General features: G+C 45.6%; 6 protein-coding genes across 6 annotated transcripts; 3 read left to right on the top strand and 3 right to left on the bottom strand.

The window, feature by feature from the left end:
* Positions 1 to 3559: 3559 nt before the first annotated feature.
* On the bottom strand, positions 3560 to 4078 carry C8R40DRAFT_1168241 (uncharacterized protein; the record flags this gene model as incomplete). Its single annotated transcript, XM_046231151.1, has 2 exons — positions 3560 to 3946; positions 4010 to 4078. 2 exons carry the CDS (start codon positions 4076 to 4078, stop codon positions 3560 to 3562), a joined length of 456 nt encoding a protein of 151 aa, XP_046088612.1.
* Positions 4079 to 5391: 1313 nt separating this feature from the next.
* On the top strand, positions 5392 to 8892 carry C8R40DRAFT_1094092 (uncharacterized protein). The gene is made up of 20 exons (XM_046227639.1): positions 5392 to 5588; positions 5682 to 5691; positions 5759 to 5777; positions 5836 to 5966; positions 6040 to 6060; positions 6123 to 6325; positions 6379 to 6525; positions 6578 to 6618; positions 6673 to 6755; positions 6807 to 6911; positions 6969 to 6982; positions 7038 to 7122; positions 7183 to 7243; positions 7306 to 7344; positions 7400 to 7491; positions 7547 to 7735; positions 7794 to 7837; positions 7903 to 7917; positions 7974 to 8008; positions 8065 to 8892. Exons 1-20 carry the CDS (start codon positions 5481 to 5483, stop codon positions 8837 to 8839), a joined length of 2217 nt encoding a protein of 738 aa, XP_046088611.1. The 5' UTR covers positions 5392 to 5480; the 3' UTR covers positions 8840 to 8892.
* Positions 8857 to 10202, bottom strand: C8R40DRAFT_899916 (phosphatidylinositol synthase). Its single transcript, XM_046236621.1, has 5 exons — positions 10018 to 10202; positions 9793 to 9946; positions 9624 to 9737; positions 9473 to 9554; positions 8857 to 9413 (listed from the first exon to the last, which is right to left on the bottom strand). Exons 1-5 carry the CDS (start codon positions 10139 to 10141, stop codon positions 9126 to 9128), a joined length of 762 nt encoding a protein of 253 aa, XP_046088610.1. The 5' UTR covers positions 10142 to 10202; the 3' UTR covers positions 8857 to 9125.
* A 77-nt stretch (positions 10203 to 10279) lies between these two features.
* Positions 10280 to 12838, top strand: C8R40DRAFT_1094086 (asparagine synthase-domain-containing protein). The gene is made up of 10 exons (XM_046227638.1): positions 10280 to 10510; positions 10566 to 10714; positions 10764 to 11322; positions 11377 to 11667; positions 11718 to 11820; positions 11882 to 12032; positions 12083 to 12124; positions 12190 to 12266; positions 12318 to 12476; positions 12531 to 12838. Exons 1-10 carry the CDS (start codon positions 10345 to 10347, stop codon positions 12619 to 12621), a joined length of 1788 nt encoding a protein of 595 aa, XP_046088609.1. The 5' UTR covers positions 10280 to 10344; the 3' UTR covers positions 12622 to 12838.
* Positions 12839 to 13061: 223 nt separating this feature from the next.
* Positions 13062 to 14301, top strand: C8R40DRAFT_1168237 (dienelactone hydrolase family-domain-containing protein; the record flags this gene model as incomplete). The annotated part of the gene is made up of 7 exons (XM_046231150.1): positions 13062 to 13305; positions 13367 to 13588; positions 13666 to 13725; positions 13785 to 13838; positions 13905 to 13928; positions 13999 to 14142; positions 14210 to 14301. 7 exons carry the CDS (start codon positions 13062 to 13064, stop codon positions 14299 to 14301), a joined length of 840 nt encoding a protein of 279 aa, XP_046088608.1.
* Positions 14302 to 14466: 165 nt separating this feature from the next.
* On the bottom strand, positions 14467 to 18763 carry C8R40DRAFT_1039842 (uncharacterized protein; the record flags this gene model as incomplete). The annotated part of the gene is made up of 20 exons (XM_046223870.1): positions 14467 to 14574; positions 14632 to 14877; positions 14939 to 15019; positions 15073 to 15297; positions 15370 to 15524; positions 15580 to 15627; positions 15680 to 15746; positions 15807 to 15931; positions 15996 to 16074; positions 16135 to 16177; positions 16228 to 16255; positions 16312 to 16378; positions 16428 to 16525; positions 16592 to 17470; positions 17545 to 17857; positions 17910 to 17923; positions 17977 to 18086; positions 18135 to 18209; positions 18280 to 18471; positions 18531 to 18763. The coding sequence occupies 20 exons, from the start codon at positions 18761 to 18763 to the stop codon at positions 14467 to 14469; spliced, it is 3186 nt and encodes a 1061-aa protein (XP_046088607.1).
* Positions 18764 to 18851: the final 88 nt, after the last annotated feature.

Below are 18851 nucleotides of genomic sequence, written 5' to 3'. Positions count from 1 at the left end.
CGCGAATGATTGGATTGCTGCAGAAGAGAAGGAAATTGCGGGCTTATTCGAATTGGGAGTATTTGAGGTAACGGAAACATGTCCAAAAGGGAAGTTCCCAATTGGATTAAAGATGGTTTACGATTTAAAAATTGATGGCACGAAGAAGGCACGACTTGTAGCTCAAGGTTTCACTCAACATCCTGAAGACTATGGTAATGTGCATGCTCCGGTTACCAGAATGGTTTCGTACCGAATCGTAATGGCATGGACTGCAAGTATGAATTTAGAACTATATTCCTTCGACATTAAACAGGCATTTCTTAACGCACCTCTGGAGGAAGAAATCTATGTCAAACAAATTCCGGGTCGTCCCATTTCGAATCGACCCACTGCTGTATACCGTCTACGACAAGCACTCTATGGTCTACATCAGGCGTCAGCTGCATGGTATTCAACATTATGTAATGCACTCGAGGACCTCGGTTTCTACCGTTGTGAATGCGACAATGCAGTTTTCATTGGAAGATGGACGATACCTCCTGACTCCTCGATTCAGATGCCCGAACATGGTGATCCTCTCATAATGATAATACCTGTTCATGTCGACAATGGCCTGGTATCCACCAATTCTTCGAAACTATACTCCTGGTTTATAGAAAACATTAATCTACGTTTCAAAGTTGTCAATCTAGGACCAACCTTGATGTTCTTAGGAATTCGCATTTACCGAGATCGCGAAAGACGGTTATTATGGCTATCACAGGAAACCTATGTGACGGAATTACTGGAACAATATAGACTAACAGAATGCGTATCCCACGACTTACCTCTCCAATACAAATTCGATGGACCTGACTTAAATCCCTCGCTATACGCTGACGTCGATTCCGAATCCTTGAAGAAGATCTACCAAGCTCTCGTCGGATGTCTACTGTTTTTAGCTCTATGCACAAGACCAGATATTGCGTACTCAGTGATGTTCCTTGCTCAATTTAAATCGAATCCTCTACCTCGACACCTCATTGCTGCAAAAGGGACACTTCGGTACCTTGCAAAAACTCGATTATGGACACTGCAGTATGGGGGTGCACATTGTACAGATCTCATCAAAACTCTTGGAATTGACTCCGATATGATGGCTTTATCGGATGCTGATTGGGGCAGTAATTCAATCGATCGAAAATCAATCTTGGGCTACGGAATCTTTTTATTCAGAGGTTTAGTTGTATGGTCAGCTTCCAAACAAAAGAGCATTGCACTATCATCAACAGAAGCCGAATATATGGGTCTCACTCACGTTCTCAAAGAGCTCCTCTGGATTTGGGTATTTATGTCTCTAATTCATCTTCCTATTCCTCATCCTTTTCCACTTATTTCTGACAACTGTTCTTCAATTGACATTGCCAATTCTCGATCCGTTTCAAATCGATCTAAACATATCGACATTCATTACCACTTTATCCATTCTCACATTGAGGATGATTCTATTACAACAATATGGTGTTCCTCTCTTGACATGATTGCAGACATTTTTACAAAGTCCTTACCCACTGATTTACACTACAAACATTCAATTTCCCTTGGACTTGTCCCACTTCCTGACATTCTTTGATACCTTTCCTTCTTTCATCGGTGGGGGTGTGTTGGGAGATAGATTCCCTTTTTAGTTACCGATTCATTCCGGACTCACATGACTCTGTTTACTTATAGTCTTTTTCGCACGTTCATCGCCCTCAGTTGTTACTACTTTGTTGGTTCCACACTGAGGGTGAGTATCCCTTTTCATTTCACCTGTACTTATCGATACTCACATCTTAGATAGGTTTTTCTTATCGCTCTACGTACAGGTATTATCTCAGTTGTTACTACTCCGTTGGTTCCACACTGAGGGTTTTTCTTATCGCTCTACGTACAGATACTTGACCTCTAAGACTGTTTCACACCAAATTCCCTCACCGTAGCAGTGAACAGATGCAAGCAAGGTGTGTGTCCCCAACGGGGTACGTTAATGGTCAATGAACATCCATAACCTCAAGCACCCGTGCAAAATTTCCTTTCAAAGCTGTATCTGTCCATTCGAACGGCGGATTCCTTTTACTCTACACAGCAATCAAGTGACCATGTTCCGGATGCAGCCCTTACACTTTCCCTGAATCCAACGACCCTCTCTATCCCTGCACTGTACCTGTCCTACAACAGCCTCACTCAACATATGACATTGTCCGAATACTGGATCCGGAAACATTGTACTGGTGGTGCATGGGTGAAAACAAGTACAGCTACCAGAAATCAGACTACAGCACAGAAGGAATCTGCATTTAAATTGGAGGCAATGGAAGAGGATGATGATTTGGGTTCTTAGGCATCTTAATTACATGGTTTTCGTGTTCCTATGTACTTGAACCTAATTGAGCTCAAAGATACGCTCAAAATTTAATTCAAAGGAGAAATTTTACATTCAACATAGGTCTGTAACAAAAATTCGGTCAAATTCGGGCTCTGGCGCGAGGTCATTCTCAAATTTCGGTCAAATTTCGGGCATCTGAGAGAAAAAACCTTCGGATCTAAAACTAACCTCTCCTACCATAAACAGTCCTACAACACCCCCTATCCGGATGCAGCCCTTTCATCTACCGGTGTGACTCCAACCCTGCACTCTACATATACCTGCCCCACAACAAATTCCCTCACCGTAAGCAAGGTGTTAGAGATAGAGCTCAACTGATGTAGAAGATTGTTATGATAGGGCAAAAGGGATCCGAATGCAGCCCTTTCATCTACTAGTGCGACTCCAACCCTACACTCTACATACCTACCCCACACCAAATTCCCTCACCATATCAGTATCAGCGGCCAGATGCAAGCAAGGTGTGTGTCCCCAACGGGGTACGTTAATAGCAAAAACCTCTTCACAATCTCATAGAGGGCTGGTCAACAGCCTAGTCTCAATGTACCGTGTTTAGGTAATTTCCAATATCCCCACAGACCCTCACAGACCCTCACCAGCTGCTCGATTTCTTTCCCTGCAGGCTGCAGTGAACATGCGATGCATCAACCCTGGTGATGAGATTTAGCTCAGGTTCAGTAATAGCTCAACATTGGAAGATTCAGACTTCCTACGACTTCCCCATAAGGATTACTTATTGGGCAGTGCATTTTTCTCTAACATCCTCCGAGATCCTCAGCGAGCTCGCCCCATCAATGGATTCTGAGCAAAAATGGAGCAGCACAGAGCAGAACCACCTAGGTAGTTGGGATTCAGATTCCGGAGGTTAGTCAGTTCTGTGCTCGCTTACTGTGCTACGCTACAGTGGGTTGACTCTAAACGTGTCTGTCTGTCACATCAGACCGGCTCTTACCTGATCTTACTCAGATTATTGGACCAAGGCTTACGGGAAGTCATCCACTGTGACCAGATTTGATACCACTGGAACTAGGGTCTATGGAGATGTGAACTAAAATGTAACATATTTTTCTTTTTTCCTCACCTTCCACAGAAGTGCAAAAAGGAGGAGAAGACAAGAAACAATGTATATTCATGGCATAATTACTTCGAAGGAAATAGGATTGTGGCCACTTAGGGGGCAAATTGTGTATGCAAGGCCCTGTCATGACTACCGAGTTTTTCATACCAAAATGCTTCCGTATCTGCAGTGCACGACTCCAAGAATATAACGTCAACTTGGTGACCTTCTAGGTTAGCCAGTGTATCCTTTACTTCTGTTATGATGTTGGAGGGAATGATGGGTGGAGTGGAGGGATGTGATGGTTTTGTATTGGAAAACCAAACTTCGAACTGGGCTAGCCCCCCACTGGCAGTGTTCCCATTGACATGGTGGCCATTACCATTGACATGAGTGGCTGGAGTAAATTTACTGCTCCCTAGACTTCGCACAGTCAAGTGCATAGTCCCCAGTCCTGCTCCAGAAGATGGAGCTCTGGAATCAAGAACATCGCCAGTGGCCTACATGAATGATAAATAAATCAGTACTTGTATGAGCAATATTCAGTATGTATAGTGACCCACAACACTGAAAGGAGCAGCATAGACAACTGAAAGCAAGCCCAGGATGAGATAAACAGTGTAGAAAAGCATCTTCGAGGAGAGGAGATGGATTTTTGGATCGTAGAGAAGTAATTAGAGCTGAGGAAGTTGATGTTTTTCGAGTTTTGCGCTGGCACCAAGCTACGTATACGGAACTGACCAGCAGTTTTTGGATCTCTGAAATCCGCCGCGCCTGTCCCTCTTAAATACACGAGCAAAAGCTGTACAGCACTTGAAGCTCGTAGCCACTGTATATATCATCCCTGGTGGTGCATCAGTGATGAGCCTTACCTTTCCGAATAACTCCATGTAAAGAGTCAAGACCGATGGCGTATAAGCTGTGGCCGTCGCTTCTACAGTTCCCCTTTGTTCTGCTCAGTCTTTAGAATCAGGATATTCTTTTTATAAAGATAACGAAGGCAGACTGACATCAGCCCATTTCGGCAGATGTAGCTTGTAGAGATACATAGGGAGAATACTCGCATTGAGAGAGCGAGCCAGGTAATATTTGAAGATGCATTCGTTATTATCAGCAGATGGTTCCTCAAATATGCATCCGGAGAAGGATACTCGTAAACGAAGGCGTTGATTAGTGTTCCAGTTAGTGCTGCATTTCGGATCTGAGGGGGGAAGTACATTGTAGAGAAGCCCGCCATTTATATTATCGCTAGTGAGGACAAAGGGTAGGGTAGCAGCGAGCACATAGATGCTGAACGAAAGGCCACAGAAAGCAAATGTAGTTACGCGGCGATGTCGTAAACAAACAATGACATGGACGTGGAAGCACAAGAGGCATTGGTTTGGATATAGGCAATCTTAAACGCAGACGCGACGACTGACCAAAGTTATGATAGAATCGACGGCAGCCAAGTCGGCGTCCTTGATCCTAACATGTAGCATTCATATGAAGATATCAGCAGCGTAGAATGCCAATGGAAGGAGTAGATGATATGGTAGCAGATCGTTATGAAGAACGCTACGAAACATGGATCATTCAGTCACTGAAATATACAACCTATTGCCGAACTAAAACTCACTGCACCATCTAGAAGAAAGCCCAGAATTACTTCCTCACAGGTCTGAATACGATCCTACTAAACGCGCCCAGTGCTGCGACGCCGCTGGTCTTCTGTTATAGCCTATGATCTGGATATCGTACTGAAGGTGGTTTCTGATTCAAAGTGTGCTATGGACAACGGCACAAGGAAGAAACACCATCCAAACCAGCGGTGGAAGTAGTTGAGTTTCTCGTAACCGTGGCCGGGTTCAGGAAGGTAGGAGACTAAGGTTCTTACATAGAATCACAGGAGAGACCACAGATTGTTGACTGTAATCAGTTAGAATTACAAAATACAAGGTTGTTACCGGCGTCAATCAGGCCGCAGCGCGTCCTGCTACCACGATGGTGAATCTGCCAACTTGTTGATCTCTCAATCAGCCTACCATCACCCTCATGGACGATGAACTCTTCAATTCTCCGGGGCTGTTAGCTCCATCCCCAGAATACCTGGCTTCTGTCAAAGTATTTCCCCTCATACCGGCTATCAAGAAGGAAATAATCGTATGTATGTTTCTTTCCCTTTTCCAACTTTCAGCCTCAATCCGTCGTCCGTCACGCCACCCCCATACTGACGGAATGTTCCCGTGTACCTAGAAAACCATTGGTACATAACAAAGTTGTGCTTGAGATATACCAGCGGGCTGATGTCTTTTGAATTTCGGTTGCTTCAGATAGCCCCTTGACCTGGGAGTGAGTTTTCGGCAATATACACCTCGTCTCTCTACCGACCCAATCGAACTTTCTACAGTCAGCTCACCGCCTCAGATATTAGTTTCTCCATAGTAAGACCGATTGTCTTTAAATTTGCTCGCCTCAAGAATCTTGCAATTGTGTATGCCTGTTTGGTTGTACGGTCGTATTTCTTGGGTGAATCTGAAAGTACGTTTCAATTTTGAAATGATATCTTTTGAGAATCACTAATCGTATTGTTGGCACTGTTCTGTAAACTCAGACGACCTGGCCTACGCTGGAGGTCCGTCCGCCTCTCTTTCCTTGCATCCTCCTTCAATCCTGATTTCTGGACCTCACATCAAGTAAACCTTTCCAGAGCGAACCTCTGCGAACTCATAGCAACGAAGCTCCTCAGTCACTTCGCCGCCGATCACATTCAACTCGTAGCTGTGCTCACAACTAGCTGGAACCCTCTCGCCGGAGCAACCTCGAGTTTTGTAGATGAAGTCCAACAGGTGTTAAGATGTGATGATGAGGATTTGAATTATCCGCAGAGTGCGCTTGAGGTAGATAAAGTACACCTTTTGGTTCATCGGTGCTAACTTGAAGCAAATTATAGATGGCTATTTCGACAAAATCCACGAAATTCCTGGCGTCACCTGTAACTCAAAAAGTAGTGAATGACATATATACTGGACGCGTAATCTTTTCGATTGCTGCAACTCGATCAGTGTTGGCGGATAACTACAAACATCGGAGTATACAGGTAAGTGTTCGACTTGAAACTTTACTGACACTCTTCACACATTTCTTCGAAGGTTTACAATTGGAGGGATGCCCCCTTCCTTGATCATTATAGGCGCGTAATTCTTATGATATCATGCAGAAAACATATCTGAACCACATCATTCAGGCTTCGGGTTCCCAAATACGGCGCTATTTTGGAATTTCTTAATTTTGCTGTTCTATTGTTGACTTTTATCCTGTGTCTGTCGAGTAAGCGTACCATTCCTCTACGCTTCAATCTTAATCATCCGGTTGCACCAGACCAAAACCCCGAAGGAATGAATTTCTGGGAATCGGTATTCATACTGTTCGCTGTGTGTTTCGCTTTGGAAGAATATACGGCATCGACAGAACACGGATGGGGAAGTGAGTGTTTTACCGTCTCTCTGCCACTTTTCTGTTGTATATAAGCCAGATTTTCAGTATACATTGCGAATGCAAGTCAATTTTTACTCTTACGTAGGCAAAAGCATGAATGTGCTTCTCGATTAGATGTGGAATGTTTTTGATACTGCATTCTTGGCCATATTTTGCGTGTATCTCGTCTTGCGTATACGAGGTATTGTCAATGGAGACTGTATGTTGTCTTGCATTCTGCTGAAAGTCCTCATTTTGTTAACCTCTATTTCCGTTCAAGCTGCCTCGTCCGAACTGGCATTCGATATCCTGGCCTGCGGGGCCTGTATCCTCTTACCCAGGTTCGAGTTTATTAACCTCACTGCGCTCAGAAAGTTGAAGTTTGGCTCTGTCTCCCAATTAGGCTGGCGTTCTTCGCTGTATCAAATACAGTGGTCGTATTGCGAGTACCCAGATAACTGAGGTTCTCTCACCCGATTTACATTACTCCTTCCTAGGGCACTCCGAGCGATGATTGCGGAATTCATATTCTTCATTGGAATAGCTTCCATCTGTTTCTCCGGCCTACTTTTTACTCTCTGGACACTAGGTAAGCTCCTTTCTGCTCGGTCTACGCAGAATATCCTGACGGCGTGGTGCTTCAGCTGGATCAACAAAACAATTCGAGGAAGGAGAACATCAATGGACCTTGAAGTCTATCTCCTGGCTTATGGTACAGATATGGTTCGGAAACACATACCTTAGTTTTGGTCAAGCCAGCAGCTTTCATCCTGTGTTGGGGCCAATCTTGATGACATGTTTCGCTGCACTGTCAAATACTTTGCTTTTGACTAGTGTGTATCAAACGTTTAGGCGGGGATGACATGGTTTCATTGACAAGGCATTTTGTAGTCCTCATTTCTATTCTGTCTAACACTGTCGCTAGGATTGATGCTGTAGGTGGTTCATATGACTTCTCCCGAGTCAGGTTTTAACTCGCTTTTCACTTGTTTTTCGATAGAACATTACGCAAGAGGTGAGTCCACATTGCTCGCATTTACATACATCCTTTTCTGATACTGGGCTTTTCAGTATTTGTTCCAATTCACGATCTCCACTATCGAAGGGTGAGCTTTTCGAATATTTTACGGAATAATCTCGTTCATTACAACACGTGTATCAGTGTTAAAACAGATCCTTTGTTCTCTTATCAACCTCCCTTCAACGTTTTAGCTTTTATCATCCTGAAACCAGCTAGCTGGATTATTTCTCCTCGAGCTTTACATTCTCTCAATGTTTTCCTCATCAAACTTACAAGCTTCCCCATTCTGCTCGTCATCGGCATCTACGAACGATACCTAGCACGCGGCCGGGCCTTGCGAGAATCCGGAAAAGATGCAGCACATTCAATATTCAACAGTCTTCCACGTCAAATCAAAAATCTACCGTTAATAGAGGCTTTGGTCGGTTCTACCACAGCTGATATTTATGAGGCTATCTTTGACGTTGAGGCCGAGAACGACGCCGAATTGTTCACAGACTCGGATGATGATGAAGCGCCAGCATTACGCTCATTCAGATACATATCGAATCCTACTTCTCCTACGTCTACTCAAACTCGCAGACGACCTGCAAGTCTTGCTCCATCTGTGAGTATTCGTAGAGACCCTTCACCATTGCCGTCTCCGCAACGGCTGCGCCCTATATCATCCGACCTCGATTTTTCGTCATCCGGGGAAGTGCCGACTCAGAACAAAAGTCCACTTGCTAGACTGTTTGTAAGGACCCCCTCAGATAACCCGGTTTCGGCTGCGGCAAACTCGGTGGAGGTCAGCGTGAGGAAAGTCGAGACCCTCGTGAGTGAAATGAAAGGTTTGCCGTTGGGGCGGGTGCGAGAGGAGATGAAAGAGTTGCAGGTGAGTAACCCTAGTCCAGAACCCGTCTGGAACTATTGTTGATGTCACTGGCGCTCATGGTATTTTTAACCACAGGACCGTCAAGCTCGAATTGAGAACCTCTTACTTACTCTCACACGCGGAATGCGTCAAAGCGATCTTGATCGTTCGCATTGAGATTTTGACCGGACCTTGTTCATCCTCGGATGTTGGTGATATATTACGCTGCAGAGTACGCAGTTGGCTGGTCTTTGTAATTCTAGCTATATACTGAGGTATTACGGATTGAGAATAATGTACAGCTCTGAACCCAACTCACACACCGGAATTTTTTCTCCTTCCGGTGTGATCAGATAGCTTTCAACCTCCTTGCCTCGGCTCGCTCCGCAAGATCAACGCCCACCAGAATCTTTGATGCTTTCCACAGCTGTACAACATTGATGATGTTCTTGAGGAGACACACAGGACCAGTCAAGCAAGCGACGGCCTCTGCATAGGTTATATTGGTCAAAAAGTGACCAAAGAAGGGTACCGATATCCATGAAAGGTCTACAGGTACTGACGCTGTGGTCCATTTGGCGAGATAAAGCGCGACAAAAAATAGTTCATTGCCTGCGCAGACCAGGAATAATGTTCGCTGATTGATCATTGAGGATCAACACCAAGAACATGGGGAAAGAAGGGATCGATGCTCACTGCATCATTGTAGTAAAGCCATAAAATTCTGCTGACGTCGCTAGTGACCTTTTTATGACTTGCAGAACCTGTAGCGAGAGAACTATGTATCCGAAAGGAGGTGCCAACACTTTGAGAAAAGACCGAACAAAATGGAACGGAGGTGGCGCACCTGTACATATGCATGTAATGGCTACTGAAATCGAGGGCGATAAGAAATTGGAACAAGATTGCCCAAGTGGGGTATGCGATGGCAAGATAGCACAGTAGACAGGAAGTTGTACATCTGCGGTATGTTAGCCTCAACCCCTAAGACTTGTTTTTGAAGAAGCTCGACGCACCGGTCGGTAACCATGTCCAAAACAGCGCCAAATTTAGATGTTTCTCCGCGAGCGCGTGCAACTTGACCGTCCACGGCGTCGAGCAGACATGATATAGAATACGTGATAGTGCAATATACTGGATGGTAGCTCATGAAATGTAGAGAAACGGCAGCTAGGATGACTCTGGTATAGCCTGTGAAATGCCTCAGAGTGAACAGTAAGATGCATACTCGGAAGACTGACCAATCAAATTCGGAGCAAAAAGAAAGACGTTCTCAGGTTGTGCGGTGGCGAGGTCGACAGCTTCTTTAGCGTCGACATGGCTGATAGATTCGGGCCTTCTTCGGTGGGCAGCGGGCTGGGACATGATGAGGGACGGAAAAGGAAGACGCTTGAATACATTTTTTCCTTGCCCGTCAATGAACGCGTTGAGCACGTAAGGAGAGCTCTGTCAGCTTCCGGTTATCTTATCTGTAAATGTTCCTGAGCGCTAATGTGATCTTTCATTTTTCCGTCTGTATCGAGTCAGAGATCGACACACTCTTCAATCCAAACTTTCACTCGTCTAGTATGTGTGGAATATTTGCGATACATGGCGTCGACCAGCCTGCTAACCACAGAACACATGCAATTGCTTGTTCCAAGAAGCTTCGCCATCGCGGTCCGGACTGGTCAGGCTGCTACGTTGGTAAAGAAGCTATCCTTGTCCATGAACGGCTTGCCATCGTCGGTGTTGGTATGTGTCTTTTCCTCCATCTATCATATACCCAATTCATCTTCAGCATGATCAGATACGGGAGCACAACCTCTTCTCAGTGAAGATGGAAAGGTTATCTTGGCCGTAAACGGCGAAATTTATAACCACCTTGCTCTGCGTCAAAGTCTTGAATGTGATGTAAAGTTCAAAACTCATTCGGACTGTGAACCAATTCTTGCTCTCGTTCGTCCCTTGTTACACGTGAATCGCCGTGTCGTTGACTATTTTACAGTACAAGAAGCACGATAAAGATCTGTGTTCTCTACTTGATGGAATGTTCTCCTTCGTATTGTTAGATGAATCGGTGGCGCCTTCACGGATAATCGCCGCTCGGGACCCCATCGGTATCACGACTCTGTATCAAGGATGGAGTTCAAAGAGGCCCGGGACCGTATACTTTGCTTCAGAACTCAAAGCACTTGTTAATGATTGTGACAAAATCATCTCATTTCCCCCAGGACATGTTTATGACAGTCAAGATCAATCGACGACTCGCTACTACACGCCCTCGTGGTGGAACGGTGACCTCGATGGAGATGCTGCTAACATTCCGACAACGAAAGCTGACCTCGAGCTCATCCGAACTACGTTGGAGGACGCAGTACGAAAGCGTTTAATGTCCGAAGTACCTTATGGTGTTCTCCTCAGTGGAGGCCTAGATAGTAGTCTGATTGCATCTATCGCCGCAAGAGAAACGGAAAAAGTGGCCCAAGCGCAGTACGAGCTTAGACAAAAAAAGCTCAAAGAACTTTCGAGCGGTCCCTCCACACCAACACTCGCTTCAGAGCTCAGTAAGTCAAATGACTTATCGATTTCATCCGTTCATTTAAATCTTATTTTCCCAGCAACCCTCGTTGCATGGCCTCAGCTTCACTCCTTCTCTATTGGTCTCGAAAACTCCCCAGATCTGATCGCTGCTCGGAAAGCCGCACATTTCCTCGGAACTGTGCACCACGAGTATGTCTTCACGGTTCAAGAGGGTATAGATGCTATACCAGAAGTGATCTATCACCTTGAAACCTTCGATGTGACCACCGTCCGGGCAAGCACACCGATGTATTTGCTCAGTCGCAAGATCAAGGCAATGGGCGTCAAAATGGTCCTCAGTGGCGAAGGCAGCGATGAGATCCTAGGCGGTTGGTCGAGTATCAACGGATGCACTGATAATTTGTTAATGGATTCCCAGGTTATCTCTACTTCCACGCTGCACCGGATGCAAAATCATTCCATCAAGAATGCGTTAAGCGGGTCAAGAACCTCCATACCGCCGACTGCCTGCGAGCTAACAAGTAAGTTTGCCTGCGTTGTATTAGACATTGCACTTATTCATCCTGTTTCCATTCCCTTCAGATCAACGATGGCGTGGGGACTCGAAGCTCGAGTACCTTTCCTCGACAAACAATTCTTGGAAGTCGCGATGAATGTGGATCCGAAGGAAAAGATGTTTTCTAAGGGAAGCTCTCAGGAGGTGGACGAAGATGGCCGTCCCAAAATGGAAAAGGTTGAAATCTCGTTCCATCAATGTTACCAAGTCTCACCCGCACTATATAGTACATTCTCCGGAAAGCATTTGACTGTTCGCCAGACGGAAAGGTGACTACCCAGTTCGCGACCGTACATGAACTACTTCGCTAATAGTTTGCCCTCTGCTCTACAAGCCTTATCTTCCCCGTTCTATACTCTGGAGACAGAAAGAGCAGTTTTCGGATGGTGTCGGTTACTCCTGGATCGACGGGTACGCTTCTACGAGTTGTTCTCGTTTACATTTGTACTAAATCTGTTCCAGTATCAAAGACAACGCCGCTACCGTCGTCTCAGACGAAGCTTTCGCTGATCGTGCTTCAAGATGGCCAGACGATACCCCAGACACGAAAGAGGCGTATTACATTAGAGACATCTTCGACGGCCTATTCCCTAGCGAGGCCGCAGCAAGTACGGCCATCAGGTTTGTTTCCAGCTTTGGATAGAACTGTATAGATCGTTCTCATAGATATTTCAGGTGGATTCCAAGAGGTGACTGGGGATGCGCATCAGATCCGTCTGGACGCAGTGTCAGTATCCACAGTGCCGCCTATGAGAGTAAGGACTAGGGAGTCGGTATAGCAGTTGATGTACTTTATAGAGATCTCGAGAATTGACGCTAAGTACCTCTGGTGCTAAATGATGCTTTGACCAGAACCACCATTACCTCCCATGGCTCCACATGCATTGACCTTTTAAGGAAGATCATTCAGATGAAGATGGGTAGCTAGAAGGAACAGGAGACAACGGCCGTCCGACTCCCTTCGGAAATCTGATTATCTTCAAGTTCAAAACATTCAAAACATTCAATACCTTATTGTAACAACTCCTCCTTTTTAGACCCGTTACATGTTCGTATCACAGGACTAACACCTATCTAATATCACTCCAAGCTATGTATATCGTCATTGCGCGATGCGTTCTCAAGGAGAAAGTACAGGAGTATACACGGTACATAAACAGGTTATGATCACAGGGTCCCAGGACTCACCCTTCTCTCTCTTTAACGATGTCAGCTACGAATCGAGTCCTCGCAGGTCCATCAGGCGATTGTTGCTTCACCGGTTTCAGGCATGAAGGAACGCCGATTGGGAACAAGATCACCATTGCTAATGTTCCTACGTATTTCGTTGAGGGCTCTTCTTCTAAGGGTGACTCGGAAGCAAAAAGGCGAATCCTGATATTCCTTGCCGACGTCTACGGCCCTTTTTATCAAAATAATATGCTCCTACAGGATTTCTTGGCTCAGAATGGTATGCGTATACTTGCTCAAGTCTCGCTTTTGCATACTCTCAGCATGTTGGATCTCGCTAGGATTCACCGTCCTCGGAATAGACTACTTCATGGGAGATCCTGTACACCTGCATGATAACGAGCAAGGCTTTGACCGTTCCAAGTGGATGGAGAAATCGCATGACTCTGCTCGCGAGGTATTGCCCAAGTGGTGGGAAGCTGTAACGGCCAAATATGGTAAAGAAAAGCTCAACATTGCGGGGAGGGCACAATCATCTAACGAACTTGTCTCCATGCATACAGGTAAAGAAGCTGGATACTGCGTAGTCGGCAAGTAGCCCCTCGATATTGTCGTAAGGCTCACTTGACTGTCAATCCAGGATACTGCTTTGGTGCTCGATATACCATGCAGCTTTCAGACGATGATGCAATAGTTGCGGGTACGCAGTCAAACCTTATCCTGCAAGTTGTTAGACATGATGGTGTTGGTGTATAACAGCCGCTTTGGCTCATCCTGCATTCTTGAACGAAGAACATTTTCGTAATATTAAGAGTACATAGATACACTCTCTTCTCTTCACCTCTCTTCACGGTGCTGACCTATCCATATGTCTTACAGAACCGTTGATGCTCTCTTGCGCAGGTGAACTTGTTCTTTTTCGCGTTTGCCTTCAGGTACTAACACGCCCGATTCATTGTGATATCTTAAACAGAGACGGACCATACCTTCCCGTTACAGAGCCGCAGAATCGCGGAGGATATTCTTGTTGAACGGAAGGCACAATACTTCTTCCAAGTATTTTCCGGGGTCGCACATGGATTTGCATCTCGAAGCGACCCCTCCTCTCCCGATGGCCGTGAGTCGTCTTCCCCCCCACAAAACCCCTGACTCCAGTAAAGACTTTATTCTTACGACATTACTAGGTTGGGGCAAGGAACAATCGGCGCATGGAATTGCACTTTGGTTCCACCGTTTTATTGATGAGAGTTTCCAGAGTGGCAGGAAAGAGATATAAGCGCAAACCTGTAACTGATCCTCTCTATTTAATATACACGGAGGTACATGGTCGGTAAGGTCGTCCCTAGGGACGAATTATGAAGAACGGGAAGAGAAACCAAACGTTGAATGCATATTACTATTAACATGTACAGTATGTAGAATGATTTGAAGATACGAATGATTATGATGTAGCATGTGCACTCTCGAACTGACTTCTCCACTTTTCAAAACCTTCGAATGGAACTTCGCCACATAGTCTCCTCGTGATCTTTTGTAAATCATCAACCGACTTGAAAAAAATAAAAAAAGTCAAAGATCGTCGCGGCCGCTTTGAAAAAAATCTTACCTTGAGCACAAGGAAGACAGCAACTATGCCTGTCGCATAAAACATGTAGTCCAACGAAGAAAGGGTCTCGACAGTGATGCCGTCTCCCCCGTGAGCTCTATCGGGCAAACCCTCGTGAAGGTTATGATGATTATAGTGGTGGTACAATAGTCGACCGACAAGGCTTTGAGGTAGCACTTGATGAAGTGGCTCTCCGTTGCGCAATGACTGTGAGATGAGCGAGAAAGCGGTCATGACATCCGCAATCTAGACATAAAAGGGAAATACGTTAAGGCTGCGGAACACAGTGGATGGAAGGTGGACGTACTAGATTAGGGTTCAGTACGCGGGTGTTGTGCATGAATGCCACACGGGACTCATCAGTCAAATGCGCCAATGCGCCTCCGAGCTACAATAGTTAGTTGCATTTGAGAAACAATCCCATTTGAAAACATCACCTACAAGTGCCAACCCAATAAGCATCTCTCCTTCCGCATCCAGCAAAGCAGTATACTCTTCTGCAGGCCACTTGCCCCGGATGCTCCCCTCCCATGTTGCTGTCATGGTCAATTGCTTCAACGCGTTCAACTCATCTGACAAGCTCAGAAGTCTGACTCGGAATTTATCAAGCCATCGAACCGAATGGATAGGGTGACTAGGATCAGGTTGAGAGGGAGCAGGAGTAGCCTCAGCATCGAGTTGTTTTTGAGTGTCTCGGTTGTCATCTAGGGTGGTAGAAGAATCGGATTCTGGCTCAACAGCTTTATTTGAAAGCGGGGCATCTGACAGCCAAGTTGACATGAGGAAAGAATAGAGATTGCCAAGGCCGGTAATAACAAATGCATTTCGAAGACGGACAGCTTTCCGACCAGATGATGGCGGAAGCATCATGATGATGAAAGCCGCTGTTGAGCCTAGATAACAAGAAATAAGTCAAGCAGAAATTCAGACGAAGGACAAAGAACATACCTATAATGACCAGGGTAAATCGTTTCCAGGCGATAGACCATCCGATACCTATAAGGACAAGTTTTGATTTGGACGAACATGACATTCCTAAAGAACATACCAGGACTCGAGAACTGCGCAACGTGTCCATCCACCCATGAATATCCCATAACAAGTGCAAAGGTAGCCTGAGTCAGAAAAATTTCCATCATCCACGAAAAAGCCTTGTAGTTGAAGGCAAAACTTACACAACCTAACAGGACACCTGGCAAATATCTCTGCGGGGCAAAGTTCCTTACGAATAGCAATGGTGGCATGAATACAGCAGTGACAGCAGCAGCGCCGTAAGGATTGCCCACACCATTTCCGTTTCCTGAGGAGAAAGAAGGGTTTGTCAAAGGTCATTCGCGAGAAACGTTGAAGTTGAGTAAATGTACCGATATACCACGCAGCAAGCCCAAGGATGGCCCCGACGAACGTGCCTATTAGACGAATGACGAGGTTGAACACTTGATCCTGCATATATCAGAATAATCACTCAGTAGTTTTCATAGGATACGTAGTAGATGTATTCACAGAAGCATAGATATTCAACGTGGTCTGGGCCATGATCAGTGCCCTACATAACAATGAGCTTGACCAGGAAATCGGCAAAAACTAGGATCTCACCAAACGCCCTTTTCCTCGTAATAGAAATCTAGACGATAAAGGATTGGAATGCGCGCAAAACAAAAATATATGAAGGGTGCTGACTAGCAGAGTTGTTGACTACCGCCGGAATCCAGGTCGCAATGCTGATGAACGCGTACTTAAAGGCAAACTAGGATATCGAGGTTAACTCTGTAGAAGGGGAATTGCACGGGATGTACCTTTGCTTCCGGAGTTCCGCACCAGCGATATAAGCCGTGCAATTTATTCATTATCTTTTGGAAAATGTTTGTAGGCGGTCTGCTGTCGGGATCGAGCTCTGCCAAATATTAAGATCAATATATCTGAACAGATTTCGTAACTCGAAAAAAAAATTTACTATGACTTTTTTCTGATCCAGTATCATCGAAATCTTCCTTTGACGGTATAGCATCCTCCCCGAATGCTTGACCCCCATCAGCTTCCTCTCCACTTCCCCCGGCCCCTCTGAGCAACTTCCCGATCTTCCGCAAACCTTTAGGGGCCCAAAGTCTGTTCTGTTGCCTCTTCGCGGTCGTTGTTCTCACGATATTCATCATCGCGATTACCGCCTCAGAGAGCGAAACGAGATTCGTGCCGAGAACAAAGGCAATGAAGAGAGATCGGAAGGGTAAAGCTTCTTGTTCGGATTTCGTTAGAACAGTTCCGTCTTCTTTTTGTAAAAGGGCGAGGAAAGGTTTGAGGATTTGCATTCTCTTTGCGTTTTGATTGTCTTGGGTGAAATCCTTGAGCGCTGCGGTTAAGCTCTCATATGCAGCATCTAATTCTCTTATCAACTCCCCATCGATATCTGGATGTCGCGTCCACCGATGCCGGTTGACATTGTCAAGATTCTTGCGCGTAACAGCGACAGCAGTAACAATTGCTTTGCGCAGCTCGAAGGTAGCAGTCTCAGCTAGTGGAAGGATGTCTACGATACGAAGGTGATGACTGTTCTCATATTGGAGGGTTTGGCTTGTCATTTGTCGAAGGAGATGTGCGTCGTTGTATGCATTGATGGAGGGATCGACCGATGTGAACGTTTTGTTGGAAGGATTAAGAGTGGTGGTGGTATTCGGCGGGTCCTCAGCCAAATCCGTCGTCCGCCAAACGATTTTTGAAAAACTGTCCAAACCTATGGAACGTGCGACAATACCTCTGAGAGGAGTGATCAAGTCCTTCACATCGTCAGAGCTCCATTTACCATAGCTGAATTCGAGCGAGATCATGCCGGAAGTAGCATTCACTGCAGAGGCAAAAACATGAACCAGTTCATACAGGAAGCGTATACGGCGTACGCGATTAAGAAAAAAAACCCACATTGCCTCATGACGGCCACCATCATGGTCTTTATTCCGTCCAGCTTCGTCAGAAGCAGGGTTCCTGGTTTGAACATGTCAATTCCAGCTTGGCCATCCTCTCTATCGACGGTTTTGAGAACCTCTCCCTGCATCGTCACAAATTTTTCTACCCTGTCCAGTTGCTCGCATACAGATCGTAAGGCAGAATGGCTCATAGTTTCAGGAAAAACGAAAAGGGTGGTTATCAGAGCGATACCGGTATAACAGCCCACGGAAATCAAAAATGTCTTGAGCAGGGTGTATTCAGCAGTCGGAAGGAGGGGACCAAAGGTCTGTTGTGTAGATGATAAATTAGAATGAAAGCAGATAGTTTATCAAACATACGCAGAAAATATCGACTGCAAGGGAAACATTCGTCAACTTGTCCCTACATAAGTTGAGATTGACTTACGCCCAATCGTTGCAAAGATAGAAGTGAAGGTGAGCACTGGTATGTAAGCTCTGATCAAGCCGTAGATAAAGGCGAAAAAGCCAAGAAAGCAGCCATATATCACAGAAGCGCTGCGGGAGCATAAGCCGATGAACATGATAAAAGCCAAGAATATATACCGAATGTCGAGAAATTTGCCATTGTATATAGCCGTAGTTAATGCTAGAGTGGGATCAGCTTGGAAAGTAGGATTACTTTTGATGCTATACACAGATGATGGTGAATAGAGAGCAAAGGCGAGAGACAAGGAGGCGCGCGCGGTACCTTTGTTGTATCTGTAGTGCGACTGCTTGAATATGTGCGGTACTCCTCACGGCATTGGCTGCACGCATTGCTGCTATACCGATGCCCCAGCTGAAGCACAGCCCGACAACAAGCGTGAGCATCATAAAGCAGAATAGCTGCACTGGTAGATTTGGAGGTAGGAAGAAACTGCAGAGCATTGCGAAGAATCCGCTGAAGAAATGATTTGTTGTCAATTCTACGAGCATTCAAGAGGAAGCAGTTTGACGCACGCAGTGCCAAGGACGTTGAGCGAGGCATCCGGAAGAATGATAATGAACCCTACCCATGAGGCTAGCCAGCACCGAAGCAAAGTCTTCAACGACCGTGGCTTGGTGAGATTGCTGCTAACCCACAGTGGAAGGGTTGCGAGGAATACATGGAGCTTTGATTGTGGTTCGCTCACACCACTGGAAGCCGCTTCAGTTCCAGTCAAGTGTTTCTCGGTAGATGGATGTTGTTTCATGCCAGAATCAGACGAGTCGTTCGACGACGGTTCCTTCCTCGCGTCGCCGATTGTCATAAGAGGAATGAACGTTTGCTAATGGGAAAAA

This window comes from Lentinula edodes (assembly GCF_021015755.1).
Source record: "Lentinula edodes strain Le(Bin) 0899 ss11 chromosome Unknown C8R40scaffold_9, whole genome shotgun sequence".
Classification (NCBI taxonomy): Eukaryota; Fungi; Basidiomycota; class Agaricomycetes; order Agaricales; family Omphalotaceae; genus Lentinula; species Lentinula edodes.
Note: the sequence above shows the minus strand (reverse complement) of the source record. Positions and strands in the feature narration are given on the sequence as shown.

Bases quoted from the DNA above. Each gene is read 5' to 3' on its own strand.
- C8R40DRAFT_899916 (XM_046236621.1), bottom strand. From the start codon at position 10,141: ATGTCCCAGCCCGCTGCCCACCGAAGAAGGCCCGAATCTATCAGCCAT. The intron at 9,947-10,017 runs GTCAGTCTTCCG...GAGTCATCCTAG, and splicing joins TTTTGCTCCGAATTTGATTG to CTGCCGTTTCTCTACATTTC. The intron at 9,738-9,792 runs GTGCGTCGAGCT...AACATACCGCAG, and splicing joins TTGGACATGGTTACCGACCG to ATGTACAACTTCCTGTCTAC.
- C8R40DRAFT_1094086 (XM_046227638.1), top strand. From the start codon at position 10,345: ATGTGTGGAATATTTGCGATACATGGCGTCGACCAGCCTGCTAACCAC. The intron at 12,033-12,082 runs GTTGAAATCTCG...CGCACTATATAG, and splicing joins GCCGTCCCAAAATGGAAAAG to TACATTCTCCGGAAAGCATT. The intron at 12,125-12,189 runs GTGACTACCCAG...CTGCTCTACAAG, and splicing joins ACTGTTCGCCAGACGGAAAG to CCTTATCTTCCCCGTTCTAT.
- C8R40DRAFT_1094092 (XM_046227639.1), top strand. From the start codon at position 5,481: ATGGACGATGAACTCTTCAATTCTCCGGGGCTGTTAGCTCCATCCCCA. The intron at 6,526-6,577 runs GTAAGTGTTCGA...ATTTCTTCGAAG, and splicing joins ACAAACATCGGAGTATACAG to GTTTACAATTGGAGGGATGC. The intron at 7,736-7,793 runs GTGTGTATCAAA...GGCATTTTGTAG, and splicing joins AAATACTTTGCTTTTGACTA to TCCTCATTTCTATTCTGTCT.